We start from the raw sequence: 22,476 nt of genomic DNA on the forward strand, positions 1-22,476 counted from the left end.
GCACAGAAAACCCGCCTTCTCATCCCCACCCTCGCTCCTGCACCTGCAGGGAGATGGCCGCGGTCCTCCCGGTTCTGTTGCTCAGAAAGGAGACAGAGCCCACGCTCCCTTTTCCAGACGGGGGGAGTCCCACGTGTCTCCACGGCCGTGAGGAGTTTAAGTGGGGGACACGAAACCCTGTGCCCTCCCTCGTCTCCCCTGCATGTGGACAGCACGGTGACCTCCCAGGGCCGCCCCGGGACTGGGCTCCTCGATCTGCCTTCCCCTCTGTTCCGGAGCTGCAGATGCGCTGTGAACCCACCCAGACCCGGCCCTGGGGCACCAGAGATGACAGGAGCCACCCAGGCCAGCAATGGACAGGAGCTCTGGGGAGGGAGTGGTGTGGTGTTGGAGCTGACAGGAACACCGAGGGCGCAGGTGTGGTTGGATGTCTGTGGGGCCGTGATCAGGTGGTGGAGGGAGGGCTGTGACCCCACCTGTAAGAAAGTCAGTGTGAAATCCCCAGGGTGAGTGGCGTGGGGCCTCACCCACCACATCCTGTGCCCCTCGCCGGCCGGCCACACACACCTCCCGCCCGAATCTGCGCCATGCCCTCCCCACTCACAGCCCTGCTCTGCCTCGGTGAGTCCTGGTACGGGAGGGCAATGGAGGCCGGGGGTACGGGTGGGGGGCAACACGACCCATGGTTCCTGCCTCCCAGGGCTGTGTCTGAGCTGGAGAATCAGCACCCAGAAGCGTGAGTCCTCCCTTCACTGCCCCAGGGTCACCCTCGAGGTCCCCAGGAAGTCACCACCACTGGGAAAACTGGGAGTGGGCGGGGCTGTTGCTGGTGGGAGGGGGCTGGGGCGGGGTCCTTCCGGAAACCTAGGTTCTGATTCCCTTCCAGAGGCACTGACCAGGACCAGCATATGGGCAGAGCCCGACTCCAGGATTCCAGAGGGGAAGCCGGCAGCCATCTGGTGCCAGGGGCCCCCCGGGGCCGAGGAGTACCAGCTGCGATCCGAGGGGGGCCTCTCTGCCTGGGGGAGACCCCAGCGATCCAGAGCGAGGGGCGGAGTCCGGTTCCCCATCGCGGCCATGACCTCGCGCACTGCAGGGCGCTACCGCTGCTTCTGCCACAGCGGAGAGCTCTGGTCGGAGCCCAGCGAGCCCCTGGATCTGGTGGTCACCGGTGAGTCTGCCCGCTGCCATGCAGTGGTGGGGGCAGGTGGTGGCCCCATCCGGCCACGCTCTGCAGGTGTCAGAACGGGGGCTGCTTCCTCTGGGAGGAGCCTGTAGGAGAGGGAAGCCCAGCAGGGCATCGGTGCAGGGCTCCTACCGAGGACGGCACCCGGGTCCCTGGGACAGGGGAGAGAAGCAGGCCGGGCAGACAGAGAGGCTTGTCCTGTGGGAGGGCCGCTCCCACGGAGGGAAGGTGTCTGGGCCAGGGCGCTCCCTACAGCCGGGGACCTGTGTCTCAGACTGAAGCACTTGGTAGGATCTGCAGGAGGGCTCGTGACAAACACAGAGAGCTTTGGCCCCGAGTCACCGCAGCCTGGATCAGAAGGGCCGAGAGCTGCAAGCAGCCGAGTGTCCCCTGGGGAAGGCGTGGCAAACGTGGGCTGCACCACATGCGAGGGAACGGGCTGAGCTTGCAAAAGAAGTTGAGACACGGGGTGAAGCTTAAAGCTGTTAAGATGCTGAATTCTATATTATCTATGTTTCCCCAAAAAAACATAAGCAAACGGCCGCCCCACCCAAGTCTCTGACTGGTGGCCCTGAGGTGGCCCCTGGCCATCGGATGCCCCAGGCCGTGCTGGGATTGTGGTCCTAGCGGCCAATCTCTGGGAACCCCCTGTGGACAGCGGCTCCCAGAGAGGCCGACCCTCACTCCTGGCACTGAGCACCTCCACCTGGGAGCACGGCTGGGGAGTGCGCGTCTGTGGCTGGGGAAGGTGTGGGGGGAGAAGGGTTTGAGGTTGCAGGGGTGGAGCCTGGGAGGCAGGAAGACACTGGCCACCTTCTTGTGCAGGAATGTACGACACGCCCACCCTATGGGTTCAACCAGGGCCCACGGTGACCTCGGGAGGGAATGTGACCTTCTACTTCCGGCTAGAGACGGTGACCAACACCTTCTTCCTGCTCCGGGAAGGTGGGCCCAGCCACCCACAGGGCAGCCACGGGGCGGTGCCAGCGGTGTTCCCCGAGGGCCCTGTGACCTCGGCACGCACGGGCACGTACAGGTGTTTTGGTGCCTATAGTGCCCATGTGTGGTCCTTCCCCAGTGAGCCCGTGAAGCTCCTGGTCACAGGTGAGGAAGCCCCTAGTTCCCAGGTCCTCCCTGGGCTCCTAAAGAAACCCCAGGGTTATGTTGAAGGGAAGTCCACCCCAGGGGGCCAGGGAAGGAGAATGGAGGGAGCAGAGAAAGCCCCCAGCCCCGGCCAGTCCTCTTCATGTCCGTCTCCAGATGTGGGAGACCCCAGCCTGGAACCCACACACCCCGCCCCTGCTCCTGGTGAGTAGCTTGCTCCTCCACGATCGGGAGAGCTGGAGCCTTCCTGTGCATGCCTGTGGGTGCTGTGGGCTTCCCCGCCTGCACAGTGCAGTGCAGGTGCCCCAGGTGTGGTGGTGTTCAGTGCCCACAGTCCACCGGCACTGAAACCTGCACCCTCCCTCTCATGCTGGTCCATATGCAGAACGCAGGTGCACTAGGGACATGATGAGAAGTTACCCAGAGCTTGTGTCCCCGGGGCCAGTGACACGCAGGGAATCTTATGTTTAAGACATGGGCGCAGTCTCCAGGAGACCTCACTGTGTGTATGGGAATATTCCAAATCCCAGGACAAGCCCATCTGGAGCACTTGTGGGCCCTAGCATTTTGGATAAGGGAGGGGCAACCTGTACAGCAGTGCCTGTCAACCAGAAAAGCCTCTGGTCTCTGGGGCACAAGTGTCCTGGCTGGAGTGGATGGAACGTCCATGGGTGGATGTCGGGAGAGAGAAATGTGTTATATGAGGGCAGTTCAGAGAGCTCATGGAAAGTGCAGGGGTAAAAGGACTGGGCCATCTTCTGCTGCTTTCCCAGGCACATTAGCAGGGAGCTGGAGAGAAGTGGAGCAGCGGGGACTTGAACCGGTGCCCATATGGGGTGCTGGTGCTATAGGCGGAGGCTTTAGCCCATTACACCACAGCGCTGGCCCCATAAACTTCTCTTTTAACTCCATGTCCTGTGAAGTTTTAGAAGCCCCCTGGCATCGCACACAAGGAGCAGTGGTGACCTGGAAGGGGGACACGGGAGGGCTAAGCAGGGCCGCCTGGCTGGGCACACGCAGGAGACATCTGCATGAACACTGGCCAACGGAGCCCGTTAGTCGATTGGTTCTCAGAATGAAGAGATTTCCAGAAAGACAGGGGGCGACCCAGCAGTGCCAGATGTCAGAAAGCAGAGGTGACAAGGGACTGGGCAGGAGGCTGGTGGGAGGGGGCTGGCTCAGGACGCCAGGGGAGTGCCAGGCTTTGGATTTGACGCCGTGTGTGGAGAAAGACCCGCGTGAGGGGGGCGCAGAGCCCCCGTCGGGGTGCGAGGCATGGAGACGCATGCGCAATAGTGCAATGCCAGCTTCTGCCTGGGACCTGGGGGCCCCTGCCCGCGGGGTGAGGCCGCTGGGACCCCTGTGAGGCATGGGGTGGAGACTTGGACAGCCGCGGGGTGTGGCGGGGCTGGGCTGAGGAAGGAGAGGCTGGGTGGGCAGAAGCCAAGGCCGATCCTCCCTTCCCACAGCAGGCTCTAGGGAACCCCGTCTCGGAACCAGTGTCCAGAGTCCAGGATGGTGAGTAGCCGGGCTCCCGCGGGGTGGGGGCAGGAGGAAGGTCTGGGAGGTGAGGGGAGAGGAGCGGGTGGGTGCAGTGCTGCATCCCATCAGCGGCCCCTCTGCTCCAGCCCCAGCCGCCTGGGATCACACCGCCCAGAACCTCCTGCGGATCGGCCTGGCTGTCCTGGTCCTGGTGGCTCTGACGTGGCTCCTGGCTGAAGACTGGCTCTGCAGATGGAGGACCCGGGAGGGAGCCGGCCGTGCCCAGGCCGGCATGGACTGAGACGTCTGTGCTTTGCCGCAGAGCGGGGGTCACCTGCATGGACTGGGGTGCGGGGGTGGAGGTGACAGCCTGCTGAGGCAGATCCGCTCCTTGGCGTGTACACCTGCTCGGCCACCGCTGCCCCACTCTGGTCTCCCCTGACAAAGCAAACAGCCCTGTCCTCCATAGCAAGGCTGCGGCTGAGACTTCACGCACACTCAGAACGCAGTTTGGGTTTCCGTGAACTATTTGAGGTCGCTTCAAGGCTGCTTCCCGTCATGGGCTTTGTCCTGATCTCTCCCTCCCTTGGCCTGCGGGGTGCCCCCACCCAGTCTCTTTCCCACCGCTGTACCCGAGTGCCACAGGCTGGGTGACGGACAGAGGCTCGTTTAGCTGCTACCCTGGAAGTCCAGTGATGATCACCCAGGGCGAGGGATGGACCCTGGGACTCCCTGAGACCGGGGCTTCCCTCCTCCCCTCGTGCTGAGACCACAGCTCGGGACCCCAGACCTGTATTCCAGGGACCCTTTGTGCCCAATGAGGTGGGGAAGGGAGTTACCTGGTGGCCCTGGAGTCTGCAGCCCTGGCACAGCCCAAGTGCCGGAGCTTCTCCCACCCCGGCGGGGTCTCACCAACAGTGGTATGGTCCCACCAACATGAGTGGGGTCTCACCGTCCTGGCTGGGGTCCTACTGTTGTAGGTTTGGTGTCACTGACCTGGTGGGAGGGGTCTCACCATAGTGGGTGGGGTCCCACTGACTTGGGTAGGGTCTAACTACCCCAGGTGGGGTGTCACTGATGTGGGTGGGAAGGGTCTCACCATAGTGGGTTTGGTTTCACTGTCCCGGGTGTGGTCTCACTATGTTGGTGGGTTCTCCCCGATGTGGTTGGGGTGTCACCAACCTGTGTGGGAGAGGTCTCACCGATTTTGGTGGGGTCTCACTGCCCCTGGTGCGATCTCACTGGTTGAATCCCTAGTGACAGAGAGACTGGCAGACTCAGGGGGTGGGGGTGAGGGTGGGGGCAGAGGGGCCGCTTGGGGAGGGGGCTCCTGTGCTGGATGCAGACGCTCTCAGAGTGGGCGGGGCGGTGGAGCTGTGCTGTGAACGCCTAATGTCCACTGTTCACCTTGAAGCCCTGAGTGTGGCGAATCTCCTGTTCTGTTTTGCTACAAAACCTGTCTCCAACAGTGACCCCCTAGGGAGCAGAAGTGTCCCTGGTTGAGGACCACTGTCACATTCTGTAACAGGGTTTCTGGAACCTTCCGTGTGGTGTGGTTTTGGCCAGGGCCTTCTGTGCACTGAGGCGTGGGGAGCAGCAGCCCACAAGCATCCCCAAGCACCACCCGGTGTCCCACAGGTGGCAAAGACCACCCCTGCTGAGCCCACAGACCCAAAGCGTCCCGGCCCGTATGCTGTTTTGCTCCAGATTCCAAAGGCTTCTTTCGGTCTTGCAAAGACAAGCTGTGGGCACAGGATCTGGGGAGCGCTGGTTTCCTGGTCTGCCCCAGAGCCGCCCCATGGACAGCCACTGAGTCCTCCCTCCCTGTGCCTCCCCGTCACCCGGATATGATCGCTGGTGGGGGATTTTAATTAACCTCCGGTGCTCATAGCGTCAGATGCTTCCGGTTCCCACTGCCAGGCCTTTGCGTGCAGGGAGCCATGGCAGCAGGGAGCACACAGGGTCCTCCCTGAGAGGACCCTCCCTCTGGCCAAGGCCATTCTCTCTGAGCACGACCACGGGGCTGATCCCACCCAGAGTGAAGGGCAAAGGCCCAGCTGGAGGCGGCGGGTTCTGGCCCCGCCACACGGAGCGGCAGCAGCAGGTGGTTCTGCAGTGGCCCCCAGGCTGTGTCTGCAGGCACGCGGTGGGCGTGGACACCAGACGATAAACTGTGAGCCGTGCACCCCAGCCTTAGCCTCCATGACTGGCACCTGAGTGCCTCCGGCAGCGCGAGGCTGAGCGAGGGCAGCCCCTCCTCCCAAATCACTGGGGTGGGGTGGGCAGGTCTCCACGGGGGGCCCAAGGGATGCTGACAGGTGACGGACCTGCTCTGTGGGTCAGCACTGTGCAGGGTAGGTTCTTTGGGATATAAGTTACATTTAATGAAGCGCCTTAGAAAATATTAGAAGGGAAAGAACATTGAATAGAGCCGCTGGCAGCCTGCTCTCCAAACCGGCGCTTACAAAGGGCAGTTCTGCTCCAAGACCCAGAAAGTCCTCCCAGAAACCCCAGAGCGAACATGTACTCCCGGAAACACCCAACACCAACCACGCTCAACTTAGAAGACAAACTTCCTTCGGGTTAGGATTGACTTCCGGCCTGTGCATGGTTGGGCCAAAGGAAGTGGACTTCCCCCGAGCTCTGTGATTGGCTCCCAGGATGCAGCAGGGGGCAGGACTTCCTGCTCAGGGGCCGAATGAGCTCGTCCCATCTTTAACAGGAGGTGGGCTCAGCCGTTGCTATGAGACCCGCTGACGTTTCTGGCCCTGCCCCCAGACCCCACCTTCCTAGTTCGGGGGTGGGGCTGAGGTACAACCCCACCCCCCAGGCCGCCCGGGGTATTGTGGGTATATGCGGCCATGGTGAGAGGTAGCCAATGGGCGCTCGGCTCTCAGTGACTCTGTCTCCCGCACCCTGTGGTTTCTGAGGCGCTGGGAGGAACCTTTCGCTCACCGGGTGGCGTCTGCTCTCGGGTCTGGGACAGCTCCAGAGCCGGCGGGGGAGAGGCCGTCTCCTCGTCTCCCACGCGGGAGAGGTTGACGGCGGGGTCTGCAAAGCCTGAGGAGCCACGTCACGCTGGGCCCTCCTTGCTCACGCGTGGACCTTCCAGCCCCGACCTCCGAGAGGGGACAGAGGCTGGGGTGGTCACAACGCGCCCACCGGAGGAAGCGCCTGGGAAACCCAGCCCAGGGCTCGGGGGCACTCCTCCTGCGGGGTGGGATTCAGTGGCTCCCCTGGCGCTGGCATCCTCTCCCTGCTTGTGGGCGCTTGATTCTGTGTGAGAGATGCCCATCCAGTCCCGCTCCCCTCTGTAGCACGGTCTGTTCTCTCCATGAGAGATGCCCGTCCAGTCCCTCTCCCCTCCGTAGCACGGTCTGTTCTCTCCATGAGAGTTGCCCATCCAGTCCCTCTCCCCTCTGTAGCAGGGTCTGTTCTCTGCGTGAGAGATGCCCATCCAGTCCCACTCCCCTCTGTAGCAGGGTCTGTTCTCTCCATGAGAGATGCCCGTCTGGTCCCTCTCCCCTCTGTAGCAGGGTCTGTTCTCTGCGTGCAGCAGACGAAACCCTGTCTGGCAGTTACAGGGTGACCTCAGGGACGCGGGCCATCACAGGAAGAGCGAACACCGCATGGTTCTGAGAACTGACAATGAAACAAAAAATGACCTACATGAAGGATCTTTGTGGGTGAGATCCTGGTGGAAAGAAGGGACCATCAAAGAAGGATGCGCCTTTCTCTGAAGGGAGGAGAGCTCTCCCACTTTGCTCATGGCCCTGTCTAAATACAGACCGTTTTTGTGGACTCAAAAGGCTTTATTTAAATAAAAAAAGAAAGATTATTTATTTATTTAAAGTCAGAGTTACATGGATATTGAAGGAGAGGCAGAGAGAGAGGTCTTCCATCCACTGGTGCCCAATTGGCTGCAGTGGCTGGAGCTGCACTGATCTGAAATGAAGAGCCAGGAGCTTCTTCTGGTCTTCCATGCAGGTGCAGGGCCCAAGCACTTGGGCCATCTTCTACTACTTTCCCAGGCCATGGCAGAGAGCTGGATCGGAAGTGGAGTAGCCGGGATTCGAACTGATACCTATATGGAATGCCGGCACTGCAGGCAGTGGCCTAACCCACTATGCCACAGTGCTCGCCTCCAAAAGGCTCTCATAGTCAAGGCAGCTCATGTCAACAGCCCCGGATGATCACTGACATCGTACATAAGAGTGTTAATTGTTAAATCAACAACAGGAATCACTGTGCACTAACTCCCCATGCAGGACCTCTGATCTTCATGAGTTGTATTATAAAAATTAACTGTAAAACTAGTTCTCCACACTGTGTGTGCATGTGTGTGTGTGTGCAAATTGTTGAAATATTTATTTAGTATAGAGTTGGTCTTAGTATAAAATTGATTGGAGAGACTGGCGCTGTGGCACAGCAGTTTGACGCCCTGGACGGAAGCGCCGGCATCCTATATGGGCTCTGGTTCAAGTCCTGGCTGCTCCACTTCTGATCCAGCTCTCTGCTATGGCCTGGGAACTCAGTAGAAGATGGCCCGAGTGCTTGGGCCCCGGCACCCATTTGGGAGACCTAGAGGAAGCTCCTGGCTCCTTCCTTCAGATCGGAGCGGCTCCAGCTCTTGTGGCCAATTGGGGAGTGAACCAGTGGATGGAAGACCTCTCGCTCTGTCTCTCTCTGCTTCTCCTTCTCTCTGTGTGTAACTCTGACTTTCAACTAAATACATAAATCTTTTAAAAAAAATAAATTTGATAGAAAATGAATCTTAGTGGAGAATGGGACTGGAAGTCGGAGTGGGTGGAGGAGGAGGAGTGAGAGTGTGGGAGGAATCTCTCTATTCCTAAAGTTGTACTTATGAAATGTATATTCATTAAAGGAAAGGTTTCTTTGGGAGAAAAATAATAATTGAACCTGGGCTGGCATTGTGACTCAGCGAGTGAAGGTGCTGCCTGAGACACCAGCATCCCACACGGGAGCACGGGTTCGAGTCCCAGCTGCTCCACAGAATCCAGTTCCCGGCTGATGCACTTGAGAAAGCAGCGGGAGAAGTCCATGTCTTGGGCACCTGCACCCATGTGGAAACCTGGATGGAGTTCCAAGCCCCTGACTTCAGCTTGGTCTACCATAACCACTGCAGCCATCTGGGGAGTGGTCCAGTGGACAGAAGACTACATCTCCCAACCCCGCTCCGGTACTCTGCCTTTCAAATATATAGATAAATAAATCTTTAATAAATAAATAAAAGGAACTGAATTCATGGGAATAGGAAGTTGCAGTAAATCCACCCACATGTCCTGTACTGGTGGGGATCGGCTCTAGGAACCTGTGCTGGGTGAGTCTGGTCATGGGACATCAAGGAGTCCCGGCACACACCTGTATGATGGCGCCTACTTCACTCTGGGCTCTGAACTCCGCCGTTCACTCCTGGGCTGGGAACGGCAGAGCTCGCCGTTCTGTATTCCTATGAGAATATCCACCGGGGGCCGGGCGTCCTCCTGCAGTGGTGCAGACCTGCGTATCTAGGACTCTGCCCGCACAAGCCGTGCAGCAAGAGTACGATGAGGTCGTCAGCTGTCAGCTTCATTAGAATGTTGGGGGCGCCGGCGTACAGGCGACTGTGGCTGACCAAAACGTGCCCTGACACCTGACGACGCCGTGACTCGGGAATCCAACATTCTCCCTCAGTCTAAACACCAGGCTGCAAAGCTTCATGGGAATTCCTCCCACACATTTACGCAGGTAGGAAACACACATACACATGCATGCCCACACACTCCCAAATTTACATACACTGTTCCCGAGGACAGGAAAAGGAACGTTTTATCAGGCAAGAAGAAAGTGCTATCAAAACCAGAGACGGAAACAGTCAGATGGGGAAATCCTGGGACGGATGCTCCCGTAAACGTAAACTCCCAAGAAAACGCTCACAAAGAATACTCGTTCCTATACGGAGAGGGGAATGCAGGGGACATGACACACCAGTTGGTTGGTGGTGGTGAAGGCAGGCACCGGCCGCTTGATACTAAAGAATCGATGGTGTTCAGTACATTACCAGAAGAAACAGCTCATCAGACACAGACAGAGCTGTTTTTGTCTGAGTGATTTTGCATCCACCTCTCAGTCATCACATCTTCTCTCCGGAACGTCAATTCAAGTCCTTTGCCCACTGCTCAAATGGGGCTTTTGTGGTTCCATGTAAATCATGAGTTTTGCTTTACTCCAGGCTGCTGGAGGTCTGGGCTCTGCTAAGTGGAGCTGTGTGGATCTCCCTTGGAGCGCTGACGGGAGTTCGTGTGTGGACCGCGATCCTGCCACCTGCCGGTGACCAGTGAGGGCAGTTTCTGGTTGAGACGTTGGGTTGTCTTTAGGTCAGATGACGTCATCAGCAAAGAGAGGTAGTCTTAGGTAAGATGGCGTACTCAGGAGAGAGCCGACATGGCTTCTTCCTTCCCAATTCGGACACTTCTGTGGCTTCTTCTCGCCCACCTGCTCTGGCGAGGACTTGCAGGGCCGCGCAGAGCAGCAGTCAGGGTTCACGTTTCCTACAAGGTCCGCACTCTTCCTCTACGGAGACAGCGGCAAAGCAGCGCGCACTTCCCTCAGTGACGTGTGAGCGCAGCATGTCGGCGTGCGCCTGCGCAGTCACGTGTCGTCGTGTGTCTGAGTAGCATGTCATTATACGCATGCGCAGTCCTGTCTTGTGCGCCTGTACAGTCACGTGTTGGGCTGTGTGCCCCGAGGCCAGTGGCGGTGTGCGCATGCGCAGTCCAGAGTCGGTGTGCGTCTGCGCGAGGCCGCCTCAGGTGAGTCCGTGTCCGCCCACACGGGGAAGCTGAGGCTCAGGGCAGAGGGGTGTGTGAGGGGACGCAGTGAGGGCGCCTCCCCCGGGAGTCAGGGCAGGCGGCAGGGAGGGGGCGGCGCAGGTCCTGGGAGGCCTCAGGGCCCCGCAGCGGGGTGGTCAGGTCAGGGGAAGCTGTGGCTGAGGGGCGTGGGAGCGGCGTCCGCGGCGGAGGGGGCGTCCGGGCCTCCCCCGCCCTGGGTCGGGCCCCGGGACCTCCGGGCCGGGCGGGAGCGGGTCTGTGCCCACCTGCGTCCTCCGGAAGTGGCCGGGCTGCGACCCCACAGGAGGGGCTGAGGGCGGGGACGACCCCGGGGCGCATCAGCCCACCTGAGGGGCGGCTCCGGGAGGCCCGTGTCCTTGGTGCTGGGTCCTGGCCCTGGGAGAGGAGGGCGGAGCCGGCTGACAGGGCGGGGCGGGGCCCCATCCCTGCAGGGAGCCTGTGCCCCCATCCTGGGGACTGAGGGCCTGGCTGGGATGGGTGCAGTGCCGGTTCCCCCTCCCCATCATGGGACAAGGGCCACCCCGGGCAGCTGGGGTGGGGACAGCAGCCCTGTCTGGTGAGGAGGGCGTCTGGGAGGGTCCTGGCCTGCAGGGGACGTGCTCCTGGGACCCAGCCTCTGGTTTCCTTCCAGGGACCCACCCCAGACCCAGCCTCCGGGCTGAGCCAGGCTCTGTGATCGCCCTGGGCAGGCCTGGGGCCCTGTGGTGTCAGGAGACCCTGGAGGCCCAGGAGTGCCGTCTGTATAGAGAGGGAATCCTAGAGCCCTGGGACAGAGCGATGCCCCTGGAGCCCGGAAACAAGGCCAAGTTCCCCACCCTCTCATGGCCGAGGTGTACGCGGGGCGCTACCGCTGTGTCTGCCTCAGCGCTGCTGGCTGCTCAGAGCCCAGTGCCGCCCTGGAGCTGGGGTGACAGTGAGGAAGCCACACCTGAGCAGGAGCTGGGTAGGTCACGGGGACGCTGAGAGGAGGCGTAGATGGGAATTGGGTGCGGGGCCTGGGCTCCTGGGCCAGACACCCAGAGTGAGGGTGGTGGGACTGCAGGGCAGGAGGGAGAAGGGTGTGGGCGGAGCCAGTGTGCAGCCCCGCCCTGTCGCTCCCCCTCTTCGTGGAGGAACGACACAGGACCCTGCGCTGTTCTTTCGTCTGCTCGGCCCTCCCCGGGTTTGCTGCTGGTTCTTCCCGGGTTGGCTACTATCCCTTCCACCTCCGTGGAAGGGCAGTTCCCCCTGGCCGCATTCCCCACTTCCGCAGGGGAGCGGCACACCGCCGGCCGGCTCTCTCGGGGGCTGCACGGGTTCCCTTAGATGTTCCCCATAGATGTTCCTGGTGCATGCCGTCTCTCTCCTCCTTTATAGTCCTCCTCCGCCAATCCCAACTCGGCTGAGTACGCTGCTCTCCAATCAGGAGCAAGTCCTACAGTTAATTGGTTGAACTGGAGGCAGCTGTGCGGAAGCTGTTTACTTCTCTCCCAGCGCCATATTGTGGGAGAGCAGATGCATAGAATAAGTCCTAATTCGAGTAACTTAGTCTAGTCCGGATTGCTCCCCACAGATCCCCCTTTCTTTTTATTTTTTAGCGTTGATACGCGCCTGTCTTCGGTGTCCCGCGGCACACACTCTGCTCTACTTGCTAGAGTTGCCACAGGCTCTTACAAGTCCTATCCATCAGGCAAACCGAATCCGGGTCCTCTCTTCGCCATGTTGTGAGGAGGTTTTTAGGCGCTGATGCGTGCCTGTCTTCGGTGCCCTGCAGCGCATACTCTGCTCTGCTAGAACTGCCTGCAGGTGTTTACAAAACCTATCAGGCAAACCGAATCCAAGCCTTCTCATTGCCTTATTGTGGGGGAGACTTATTAGTGTTGGTTCATGCCTATCTTCGGTGACCTGCAGCTCATACTCTGGTCGAGCTTTGCTGGCGCTTACAGCCTTAAATCAGGCAGACCGAATCCAAGCCTCCTAATTGTTGCATTGTGGGGAAGCTTTACTGATGTTAATTCGTGCCTGTCTTCGGTGACCTGCGGCTAGCCGCCCAGGTGCTCATCGCCTCACTAATTGGGCAGACCGAATCCAAGCCTTCTAATTGGCATGTTGAGGGGAGGCCTTATTTCTCTCTATTTCTCTATCTCCGGGCATTCCTATTTCTCCCATTTTACTTCTATCTTCCAGCATTCCTATTTCTCTCACTTTACTTCTAAAACTTCTGTTTCTCTTATCCCCGCAGCTTCCCGGCACCTCGCCCCGCCGGCGGGTTCCCGGCTCTGCGCCGCTTCAGCCCGCGCACCTCTCTCATCTGCGCAGCTTCCCGGCTTTGCGCGGCTTCCCGGCTTCGCGCGCTCCGCGGTCTCCACGCTTAACCCTTTCGCGTCTGAACCACGGCCTACGCCAGCCCCGTTCCCTATCTATTCACGCCCCGTGCTCTCTCTGCACGCGGCGGCTTCCGCGAGTAACACAGCGTAGCTTGCGTCTCCACCACTAGCATTCAATCCAAGTTCCCCGGGCTAGCCTGGCGAATTCAACCCAGCGTACGTCTCCGCCCCACGATTTGGCTTCCCGTCCTTTGCTCCCCGGGCTAATCAGACGGATCCCAATCTGGCTTACGTCTCAGCTTCTGGTTTCAACTTTTCGCCCCCTATTCCCGGGCTAACTTGAGAACCCCAAAGTGGCTTTCGTTTCCGCCTCGGCCTGCCCCCCGCGGCTTCAATTTCCCTAACATTTTTCTCTACCCGGTATATTTCCCAAGCTTTCCTCCAACAATACTCCTCCCTCATTTCTCCTGGCCTCTCCCCACAGTCCGCGTCCGAGTCTGTTTGTTCTAGTTTTCACTTTCGCTTTCGACCTTAGAGATTTCTCCCAGCTTCCCCCCGTAGTCCGTATCTGAGTCTATGCCTAGGCTTTCAATAGCTTCTTCCGGCTCCTTTTTCGTCCGGCTTTTCCCTAGGCTGTTTGCTAGTCTCTCTCTCCGGTAATTTCCACTTCTTCCCGTTTCTTCCCTCCTAAGTTTCCTATCCGAGTCAGGTTTCCTATCCGAGTCACGGCACCATTATGTCGCTCCCCCTCTTCGTGGAGGAACGACACAGGACCCTGCGCTGTTCTTTCGTCTGCTCGGCCCTCCCCGGGTTTGCTGCTGGTTCTTCCCGGGTTGGCTACTATCCCTTCCACCTCCGTGGAAGGGCAGTTCCCCCTGGCCGCATTCCCCACTTCCGCAGGGGAGCGGCACACCGCCGGCCGGCTCTCTCGGGGGCTGCACGGGTTCCCTTAGATGTTCCCCATAGATGTTCCTGGTGCATGCCGTCTCTCTCCTCCTTTATAGTCCTCCTCCGCCAATCCCAACTCGGCTGAGTACGCTGCTCTCCAATCAGGAGCAAGTCCTACAGTTAATTGGTTGAACTGGAGGCAGCTGTGCGGAAGCTGTTTACTTCTCTCCCAGCGCCATATTGTGGGAGAGCAGATGCATAGAATAAGTCCTAATTCGAGTAACTTAGTCTAGTCCGGATTGCTCCCCACACCGCCCCTCTTCCCTACTGATGCAGCAGTGCCCTCGGTGGTCCCTGCAGAGGGCCTGACGGGGTCACACAGGGACTCGCCGTGTCTGGCTGCTGTGTCTGGCTGCCCCAGGCCGGGCTCCCACAGTGGGGGAGCAGATGCAGCGCTGGACGGGACCCGCCCAGGACGGGTCTCACTCACACCCCGGGGGCTCGGCGGTCCTGTAGACCAGGACAGATTCTGCTCGGGCTCAGTGGGCCCTGGCAATGGCCCAGGGAAGTCCCCAGACCTGCTGCTGTAGGAGAAGTTCGCCGGGCTGTGGGTCCCTGTGGCCCCGCCCCTGCGGAGCTCCCCTGGCGGCCTCCATGCTGGGGGCACACGTGAAGCCCAGGAGGGGCCGTGCACCTGCTCGCCTGAGTCGCTGGGCCTCTGCCCGCAGGTGTGGGTCCTCTCTCTCCAGCCCGCATGTTCCGTGCACCCCTGTGCTTGGGGAGCCCTGCTGCTGACTTTCCCAGCAGTCGTTTCACGGGCAGAGGTCACCGGGGGTACAGGGTTTGTGGCGTCAGTGTGGGAAATCCTCTCCCGTATCTGGGGCGGGTGTAGTTTATGCGTGACTACAGAGGAAGCCTGGCGCCGTCTTCTGTCCCGTGTGCTTGGGATCCAGGCTGTCACGAGCCGGGGGTGTGTTGGTGTTTGCGTGTGTGACGTGTGTCCGTGCACTGCCATTGCAGCATCGTCATGGCCCCGACACCTGACCGGCCTGGTCCTCTGTCCCTGTGTGTCTAAGTCAGAGCTCCGCTCCCAGGAGGGCCTGGGTCTGGCTGTCAGGATCGAACCTGGTGCCGAGTTTCTAATGTGGTCTCCCTCTGATGGCTGGTGTGTGTGTGTGTGCGTGTGTGTGCGTGCACGCACTCTGCCTCTGATAAATAAATCTTTCAGATAGAGAGGAGAGACACAGAGAGAGGTCCTCCATTTGCTGTTTCACCTCCCAAATGGCAACAATGACCAGGTCTGGGCTTGTTTGGAGCCAGGAGCTTCTTCCAGGTCTCCCACGTGGGTGCAGGGCCCAAGCACTTGGGTCATCCTCACTGCTTTCCCAGGTGCAACAGTAGGGAGCTAGAATGGAAGTGGAGCAGTCAGGACATGAACTGACACCCATATGGGATGCCGGGCTACAGGCAGCAGCGTAATCGGCTACGCCACAGCGCCGGCCCCACACACACAGTTTTGTGCATCACGGGCAGCAGCCGGCTGAGGGGCACCGTGAGCGCGAGTCACCTGTGTGTGCTGCCTGTGTTTCTAACACAGCTGTGCGCCAGCCAGAGACAAAGGGAGGCGGAGCAGCAGGTGCACTGGCTGAGGTGCAGGGAGGTGGCAGCCCCGACAAGTCCCCTCTGAGCTCCTGACACTCGGGAGCCCCGACGCCACCCCTTCCCCCAGCCGTGGGCCCGGAGCCCAGTGCTGAGTCCTGGTCAGTGCTCACTCGGCAGGGCAGGGGCTGAGCTGTGTCCCAGGCTGAGCAGGCAGCGCCCACGGCTCTGCCCTCACTGGCCTGGGCCATTTTCTCTCTCAGCCTGAGACCCGGGGTCCCAGCTCAACTCTGGTCCTGAGGCAGACCCGGGTCTGAGTTCCCGGGGCACAGGGCGGCCGACAGAGTGACCCAGAGGCCAGTTCTCCCAGAGCCCCACTGAGCAGGGTCTGAGACAGGGAGGGGACTGAGCACTGAGGGGCAGAAATGACCGGGAGGTGGCGATGGAGGGAGGAGGAGGTGCTGAGGAGGTCAGAGGGAGGAGTCTGGGAGAAACCAAACCACATGCCCAGACCATGGGGAACTCCCTCTGAGTCAGTGGCTTCACAGAAGCCCTGCCCAGGGTCCCCTCCTCGTGATGCCTGCGTGGAAGCAGGGCAGGCAGGGGCCCCTCACTCACCACCTGTGAACCCCGTGAACCCCGCCAGACAGCTCCACCCCAGTCCCCGTGCACCTGCTCACTCCCTGTGAATACTTTATTTCATCACACCCCACCACCGTCGTATCCACCCCCCCCCCTTCCCGGATCTGAATCTCACCGCTGGTCTGCACCTTCCTCCAACCAAACACCAGTGTCTCTGCCCCTCGTTGCTGGTGATGCAGCCCCCACACGCGTGTCCCCGCCCCCATAGCAAACCCAACCACATCCACGCCCAGGGCCCATGTAAACACTGGGGGTGCTGGCGGCTCCCTCATGGGCGGCTTCGTGCGGGGTGGGCAGCGGGGTCACCAGACTGGACTCACGGCTTCTTCCTCCCCTGATGCACGGAAGGATGCACGTGGAGGCCTCGAGGGGTGCAGGAACGCAGGGTTCGTGAGTGCACCCCAGGATCAGGCCAGCTGGAGCGAGAGAAAGAGGTGAGTACAGGGGCACAACACACACGCCATAGAGAAAACCCTCCATGGGGGCCTCAGCGATCCAGGTCATCCAGGGGAGGGGAGCACGCAACCTACAGGCCACGGGAGACCAGGAAGTCCCGTGGTCAGACCCTGCCACGGCAGCCACAGGCGACTCAAACTCAGGGAATTCTTTAAGCTGATGATCAGGACGGGCCCGGAATGATGCTGCCAACATCCAAACGGCCCTTGGGAGAAACAACGTCCCCAGCCCCATCCTCCTCCCCACGCCTCATCTGCCAGCCAGAGGCAAAGTGCTCATTCTGGGTGTGGCTTGATTGAATATTCAAAGTGGGTGGAGTTTGGGTGGGGCTTGAGCACCACTCATTTCCAGGCTCTGTTTTGGAAAAAGGGGAAGTGTCAGGGAGTGGAGGTGCATGATGGGAGTGGGAGGACCCCTCACGGAAATTTCGTGGGATGACCCCATGGTCGTCCCGGGGGTGTCTTTAGGCGGCCCTCTTGGGTGTTTCCAGCTGGCGCAGGTATGCATGTACAACGTTGTGGAATTTGTGGTTTCCTCATGGGAAGGCAGGGCCTGGTGGCTCTGGAGCTGTTTGTGCAGGCTTCGCCCAAGTGGCCAGGCGGCAGCCAATGGCTTGGAGCTGACCAGCTGCCCACCCTCCTCCCACCTCAAGCTGACTGTGTCCCAGCCCACCCACTGCCCACTGCCTGCTCCTGTCTCAGCGCCCCTGAGAGCCCAGAGAGGCCTGCCGGGCGGGGACACTGGGGCTCCGAGCAGCTCATCCCTGGATGCGGCTGGGCATGTGTGGCCCATCCCCCCCCAGGAAGCCCCTCCCCCACACTCACCTGTTCTTGTGGATCCAGGCCCCTCTTTCTCCGACACAGCAACCTACAAAACCGTAGGAGGGTTCTCCACCATCTGAATCTGTTTTGTTACAGATGTGTTTGGAAGGCAGAGTTAGAGAGAGGCAGAGAGGAAGGTCTTCCATCCGCTGGTTCACCCCCTAAATGGCTGCAACGGCCGGAGCTGGGCCGATTAAAGCCAGGAGCCTGGAGCTGCTTCTGGGGCAGGGCCCAAGCACTGGGGTCACCTTCCACTGCTTCCCCGGCCATGGCAGGGGGCGGGATCGGAAGAGCAGCTCTGGACCAGGAAGCTGTGCCCATATGGGATGCCAGCGCACTACGCCACAGCGCCAGCCCCCACCACCCGAGTATTTGTCACAGCTCCCTGCAGGAGTCTTGGGCCCGGGAATTCCAGGAAGGATCCTGTCAGTTTCAGCCATGAAATGTCACGCCTGGCACACGGCTACACGTGCAGGCGCCCTGTGCCCGCTGGGGACGTGGTGCCCGGACACGGCAGGAAGGAAGTTGGCCCTTGCGAAACATCTGGCGGGAAATGTGCCTGGGGCTGGGATCCTGCATGCTGTGTGCACAGCAACTGAAGGCGGAGACAAGACACCCCCGGGCAGGAGTCAGCCCACTAGGAGGGCCACTAGGGAGGCCCGTGTCCTTGGTGCTGGGTCCTGGCCCTGGGAGAGGAGGGCGGAGCCGGCTGACAGGGCGGGGGCGGGGCCCCATCCCTGCAGGGAGCCTGTGCCCCCCATCCTGGGGACTGAGGGCCTGGCTGGGGGTGAGGTGCGGTTCCCCTTCCTGTGGGGCTGCGGGTGGAACAGCCCTGCAATTCTGGGAGGACCCAGCCTCCGAGCTTCCACACCCGGTGTGTGTCCGTGCCATGGGCGCTGTGCCGGGGCCGGTCAGCAGACGCCATGAACCTGTCCTTCGTGGTCCTGCTCTGCCTGGGGAGACTGGAAGACAGGGTGAGGAGACCCTGCTCTGGGAGGGACCCTGCCCCTGCCCACTGCGAGGCCCTGCTCCCTGGAGACCCCAAGCTCAGGAGCCCCGGGGAGGAGAGGACGGGCGCAGGGGCAGGGGCAACCCTCTCACGGGGAGCTCTCCTCCAGGGCTGTGTGCAGGCCCCAGGACCCGAGTGCAGGCAGGTGAGCGTGCCCCCCTGTGCTGGGTCCCCCCCCTCCCACCCCATGAGACAAGGGCCACCCCGGGCAGCTGAGATGGGCACAGCAGCCCTGTCTGGTGAGGAGGGCATCTGGGAGGGTCCTGGCCTGCGAGGGGACATGGTCCTGGGACCCAGCCTCTGGTTGCCTTCCAGGGACCCTCCCCAGACCCAGCCTCCGGGCTGAGCCAGGCTCTGTGATCACCCTGGGCAGGCCTGGGACCCTGTGGTGTCAGGGGACCCTGGAGGCCCAGGAGTGCCGTCTGTATAGAGAGGGAATCCCAGAGCCCTGGGACAGAGCGATGCCCCTGGAGCCCGGAAACAAGGTCAAGTTCTCCATCCCTCTCATGGCTGAGGTGTACGCGGGCGCTACAGCTGTGTCTGCCTCAGCGCTGCTGGCTGGTCAGAGCCCAGTGACACCCTGGAGCTGCGGGTGTCAGGTGAGGGTCACACAGGGTCCCAGCCCCACAGGCTGTGCCCTCAGGGAGGGGTCTGCTCCCAGGGGTCCCCCTCTCATAGCGCAGCCCTGGGGGTACCGTGGGAGGTGAGCCCTGCTTCACATGACTGCTCCTCCTCTCCCAGGAGCCTACGGCAAGCCCAGCCTCTCGACCCTGCCCAGCCTCGTGGTGACCTCAGGGGCAAATGTGACCCTCCAGTGCCGCTCCCAGCTGGGATTCCACAGGTTCATTCTGACAGAGGAGGGGGTGCCCTGGGCTGCCAGGACCCAGAGCTCAGAGCCACGCCCCAGTGCGCAGTCCCAGGCCCTGTTCCCTGTGGGCCCTGTGACTCCCAGCCGCAGGTGGGCATTCCAATGCTATGGCTCCTACAGGGAGAATCCTTCTGTGTGGTCAGAGCCCAGTGATGCCCTGGAGCTGGGGGTGACAGGTGAGGAAGCCACAGCCTGAGCAGGAGCTGGGTAGGTCACGGAGACACTGAGAGGAGGCGTAGATGGGAACTGGGCAAGGGGCCTGGGGCTCCTGGGCCAGACACCCAGAGTGAGGGCGGTGGGACTGCAGGGCAGGAGGGATAGGGTGTGGGCGGAGCCAGTGTGCAGCCCCGCCCCTCTTCCCTCCTGACCCAGCAGTGCCCTTGGTGGTCCCTGCAGAGGGCCTGACGGGGTCTGCCCAGCGCCCTGGCCGGCAGCCCCAGGCCGGGCTCCCACCGCGGGCGAGCATTGCAGAACTGGACAGGACCCACCCAGGACGGGCCTCACACCCCGGGGTGTCTATTAGAGTAGGACAGAGACTGTGGAGCCCAGTGGGGCCTGGTCATGGCCCAGGGTGGGCCCGGGACCTGCTCCTGTAGGGAGAAGCTCACCAGGCTTGGCTGCCACATGTCTCTCCCCTGCGGAGTTCCCAGGCGGCTCCAGAACACAGACAGAGTGATGTGTGGGCGACTTACACGAGGACCACGCTGAACTGCGTCGCGAGACGAGAGGCTGGGAAGCACACAGTGGGGAGCAGGCCGAGGTCTCCTTCTCCTCACTGTCCTGTGCCTGTTCTCAGGAGGACCAGAGCCCAGCAGCCCCTCGCACCCCCAGCCAGGCTCCCCCGCTGGTGAGTGAGCTACAGGCCTGACCCAGGGCTCAGGCTACTGCGGGGAGTAGGGGGTCCTGGGTCACTGGGGCTGGCCGGCCTGATAACCCCTCTGTGCACACCCCCAGCCCCAGCGCCCCAGGACCACTCCCTGGAGAACCTCATCCGCATGGGCGTGGCGGGCTTGGTCCTGCTGGGCCTCGGGCTTCTGCTGGCAGAGGCTTGGTACAGCCAGAGAAGGACCTGGGCTATAGGCCGGCGGTGACCTGGAGAGAGGACAGAGCTGGGTCAGAGAGGCTGTGCCCCGGGGGCGGGGGAGGCGGGAGGCCGGACATGAGTGGTGAGAAGCCTCGGGGAAGTGGGCGGAGCTCACCTGGGGTTGCAGGAATCCTGCTCAGGGGCAGGGACCCTGGTGGGCCGCTGGTGGTGCTGCTTTCTTGGGCTCCCATGTGCATTCTGGGAAGGGGCTCCGGCCTCCCACAGCCCTGCCCACCGCCCTGCAGGCTCCCGTGGCATTCTGTCCTGTTCCTCTCCAGGGACCGCACACAGCTCAGTGGCCCTGAGTGTCCACAGGAGCCTGGGCCCTGCCGCCCACGGAGAGGGTAACGCCAGGATTTGCTCCCCTTGGCCTTCAGCAAGTGGGCCAGGATGTGGTGGGACACCTGTCACTCAAGATGGGTTTAAAATTCTGCTCACCAAAAGGAGGCCATGACAGGTGGGGCCAGATGTGGGAGGTCAGAATCAATAGATCTGGGCTGGTGCTGTGACTTAATGGATAAAAGCTGCTGCCTGCGGTACCGGCATCCCCTGTGGGCACCGGTTCAAGTCCTGGCTGCCCCACTTCCAATCCAGCTCTCTGCTATGGCCTGGGAAAGCAGTAGAAGATGGCCCAAGTGTTTGGGCCCCTGCATCCATCTGGGAGACCCAGAAGAAGCTCCTGGCCGCTGGCTCCTGGCCCTGGCTCCTGGCTCCTGGCTCCTGGCTCCTGGCTCCTGGCTCCTGGCTGGAGATCAGACAAGCTCCAGCTGTGAGGACCCATTGGATTAAACCAGCAGATGGATACCTCTCTCTCTCCTTCTCTCTGTAACTCTGATTTTTAAATAAATATTTTTAAAAACGTGTGGCTTATCAAACTCTAAGGTAAAATCCCAGATGACCGTGGGAATCCACCCTCTGAGAGGACCACACAGAAGTGAAAGAAAGTGTGTGCAGGGTTTCTTCAGGCACGGGAAGTTCAAGGTCATGTGGATTTCTCAATGCACAACTAACATAAACCCCACAACACGGCGGCTCTGGCAGACGGCAGCACCCGGTGTTCTGGAAGAGTGCGGATGCCTGCCCGGCTTCCTCTGGTGGCTGGTTACTCTGCTTGTCCGTGTGGTGCAAGTCTGCGTTTCCCACAGAGTTCAGGGAGGTGGGATTGAGAGAGCGCTGTGGATTCTGCACCAGTGTTTCCAGTTATGGGCTGGGACCCCACCCCACCACAGCGTAGCTTAGGGAGTAAAGCCAACACCTGCAGCGCCGGCATCCCATATGACCACCAGTTCGAATCTCGGTTGCCCCACTTCTGATCCAGCTCCCTGCTAATGCCCCTGGGAAAGCAGCAGAGGATGGCCCAAATGCTTGGGGCCCTGCACCCACGTGGGAGACCCAGAAGAAGCTCCTGGCTTCAGCCTGGCCCAGCCGTCTGGGGAGTGAGCCAGAAGGTGGCAAATCTCTGTTGCCGTCTCTCCTCTCTATGTCTCTACCTCTCGAATAAATAAATCAGAGTTTACAAATAATTTTTAAACACTCCTAGAAGGAAATACCTGGGTAAATATGACCTCAGACTTCATCACAGCGTCTTAGCTGTGATTCTGAAAGTATGAGGAACAAACAGGAAAATGGCTGCATTGATCATCCTCAAAACTTCAGAACTCTGTGCACCGTGGACAGCTATGAAGGGAACAGGAAGACAACGAACACATTGGATGCAGATCTGGAAGCCACAGTAGGAAAAGCAAGGGTGCAACTCACTCAGCACAAGGGAAGGGAAGTGCAAATAATGCCAGAGAGAGGCACCCCCCACGCCACCTCACAGGTCACTTCTCGAGGACACAGTAGGCAGAGTGTGGTCAGAGTGTGGGGAAATCGCAGCCCTGAGACGCGGCTGGAATGTGCAGGGTTTGGCCAGTGTGGCAAGAGGCTCATAGTTCCTCAAAGCACCACACCCAGCGTCAGCACAGCACAGAGCAACCCACCCCCTGCACGGAGTCAGTTGCTCCCATTGACCCACATCCTGGCAAGGGTCAGGGTCAGGCACAGCGCTCACCAGTGTGCTGCGTGCAGACTCCATGGAGTGTTCTCACCACCGAGGGCCAGGGGGAGGCCCTGACAACCACCCAGGGACTGTGCACACAGGCATCCATCCAAGCACGGCCGGCCAGGGACAGGAGCCA

At 60.7% G+C, this 22,476-nt stretch overlaps 1 protein-coding gene and 1 pseudogene across 1 annotated transcript; both read left to right on the forward strand.

Moving 5' to 3' along the window:
* The first annotated feature begins 518 nt into the window (after window positions 1-518).
* On the forward strand, window positions 519-4,073 carry LOC103346252 (natural cytotoxicity triggering receptor 1). The gene is made up of 5 exons (XM_070063486.1): window positions 519-621; window positions 701-736; window positions 887-1,171; window positions 2,012-2,290; window positions 3,817-4,073. The coding sequence occupies exons 1-5, from the start codon at window positions 588-590 to the stop codon at window positions 4,071-4,073; spliced, it is 891 nt and encodes a 296-aa protein (XP_069919587.1). The 5' UTR covers window positions 519-587.
* Window positions 4,074-11,444: 7,371 nt separating this feature from the next.
* On the forward strand, window positions 11,445-21,155 carry LOC127486924 (leukocyte immunoglobulin-like receptor subfamily A member 5; annotated as a pseudogene).
* The last annotated feature ends 1,321 nt before the right edge of the window (window positions 21,156-22,476 follow it).

This window comes from Oryctolagus cuniculus, chromosome 18 (assembly GCF_964237555.1).
Source record: "Oryctolagus cuniculus chromosome 18, mOryCun1.1, whole genome shotgun sequence".
Classification (NCBI taxonomy): domain Eukaryota; kingdom Metazoa; phylum Chordata; class Mammalia; order Lagomorpha; family Leporidae; genus Oryctolagus; species Oryctolagus cuniculus.

Coding starts and splice junctions, on each gene's coding strand:
- LOC103346252 (XM_070063486.1), top strand. CDS start 588: ATGCCCTCCCCACTCACAGCCCTGCTCTGCCTCG. Junction 622..700: donor CACAGCCCTGCTCTGCCTCG/GTGAGTCCTGGT, acceptor CCTGCCTCCCAG/GGCTGTGTCTGAGCTGGAGA. Junction 2,291..3,816: donor CGTGAAGCTCCTGGTCACAG/GTGAGGAAGCCC, acceptor GATGGTGAGTAG/CCGGGCTCCCGCGGGGTGGG.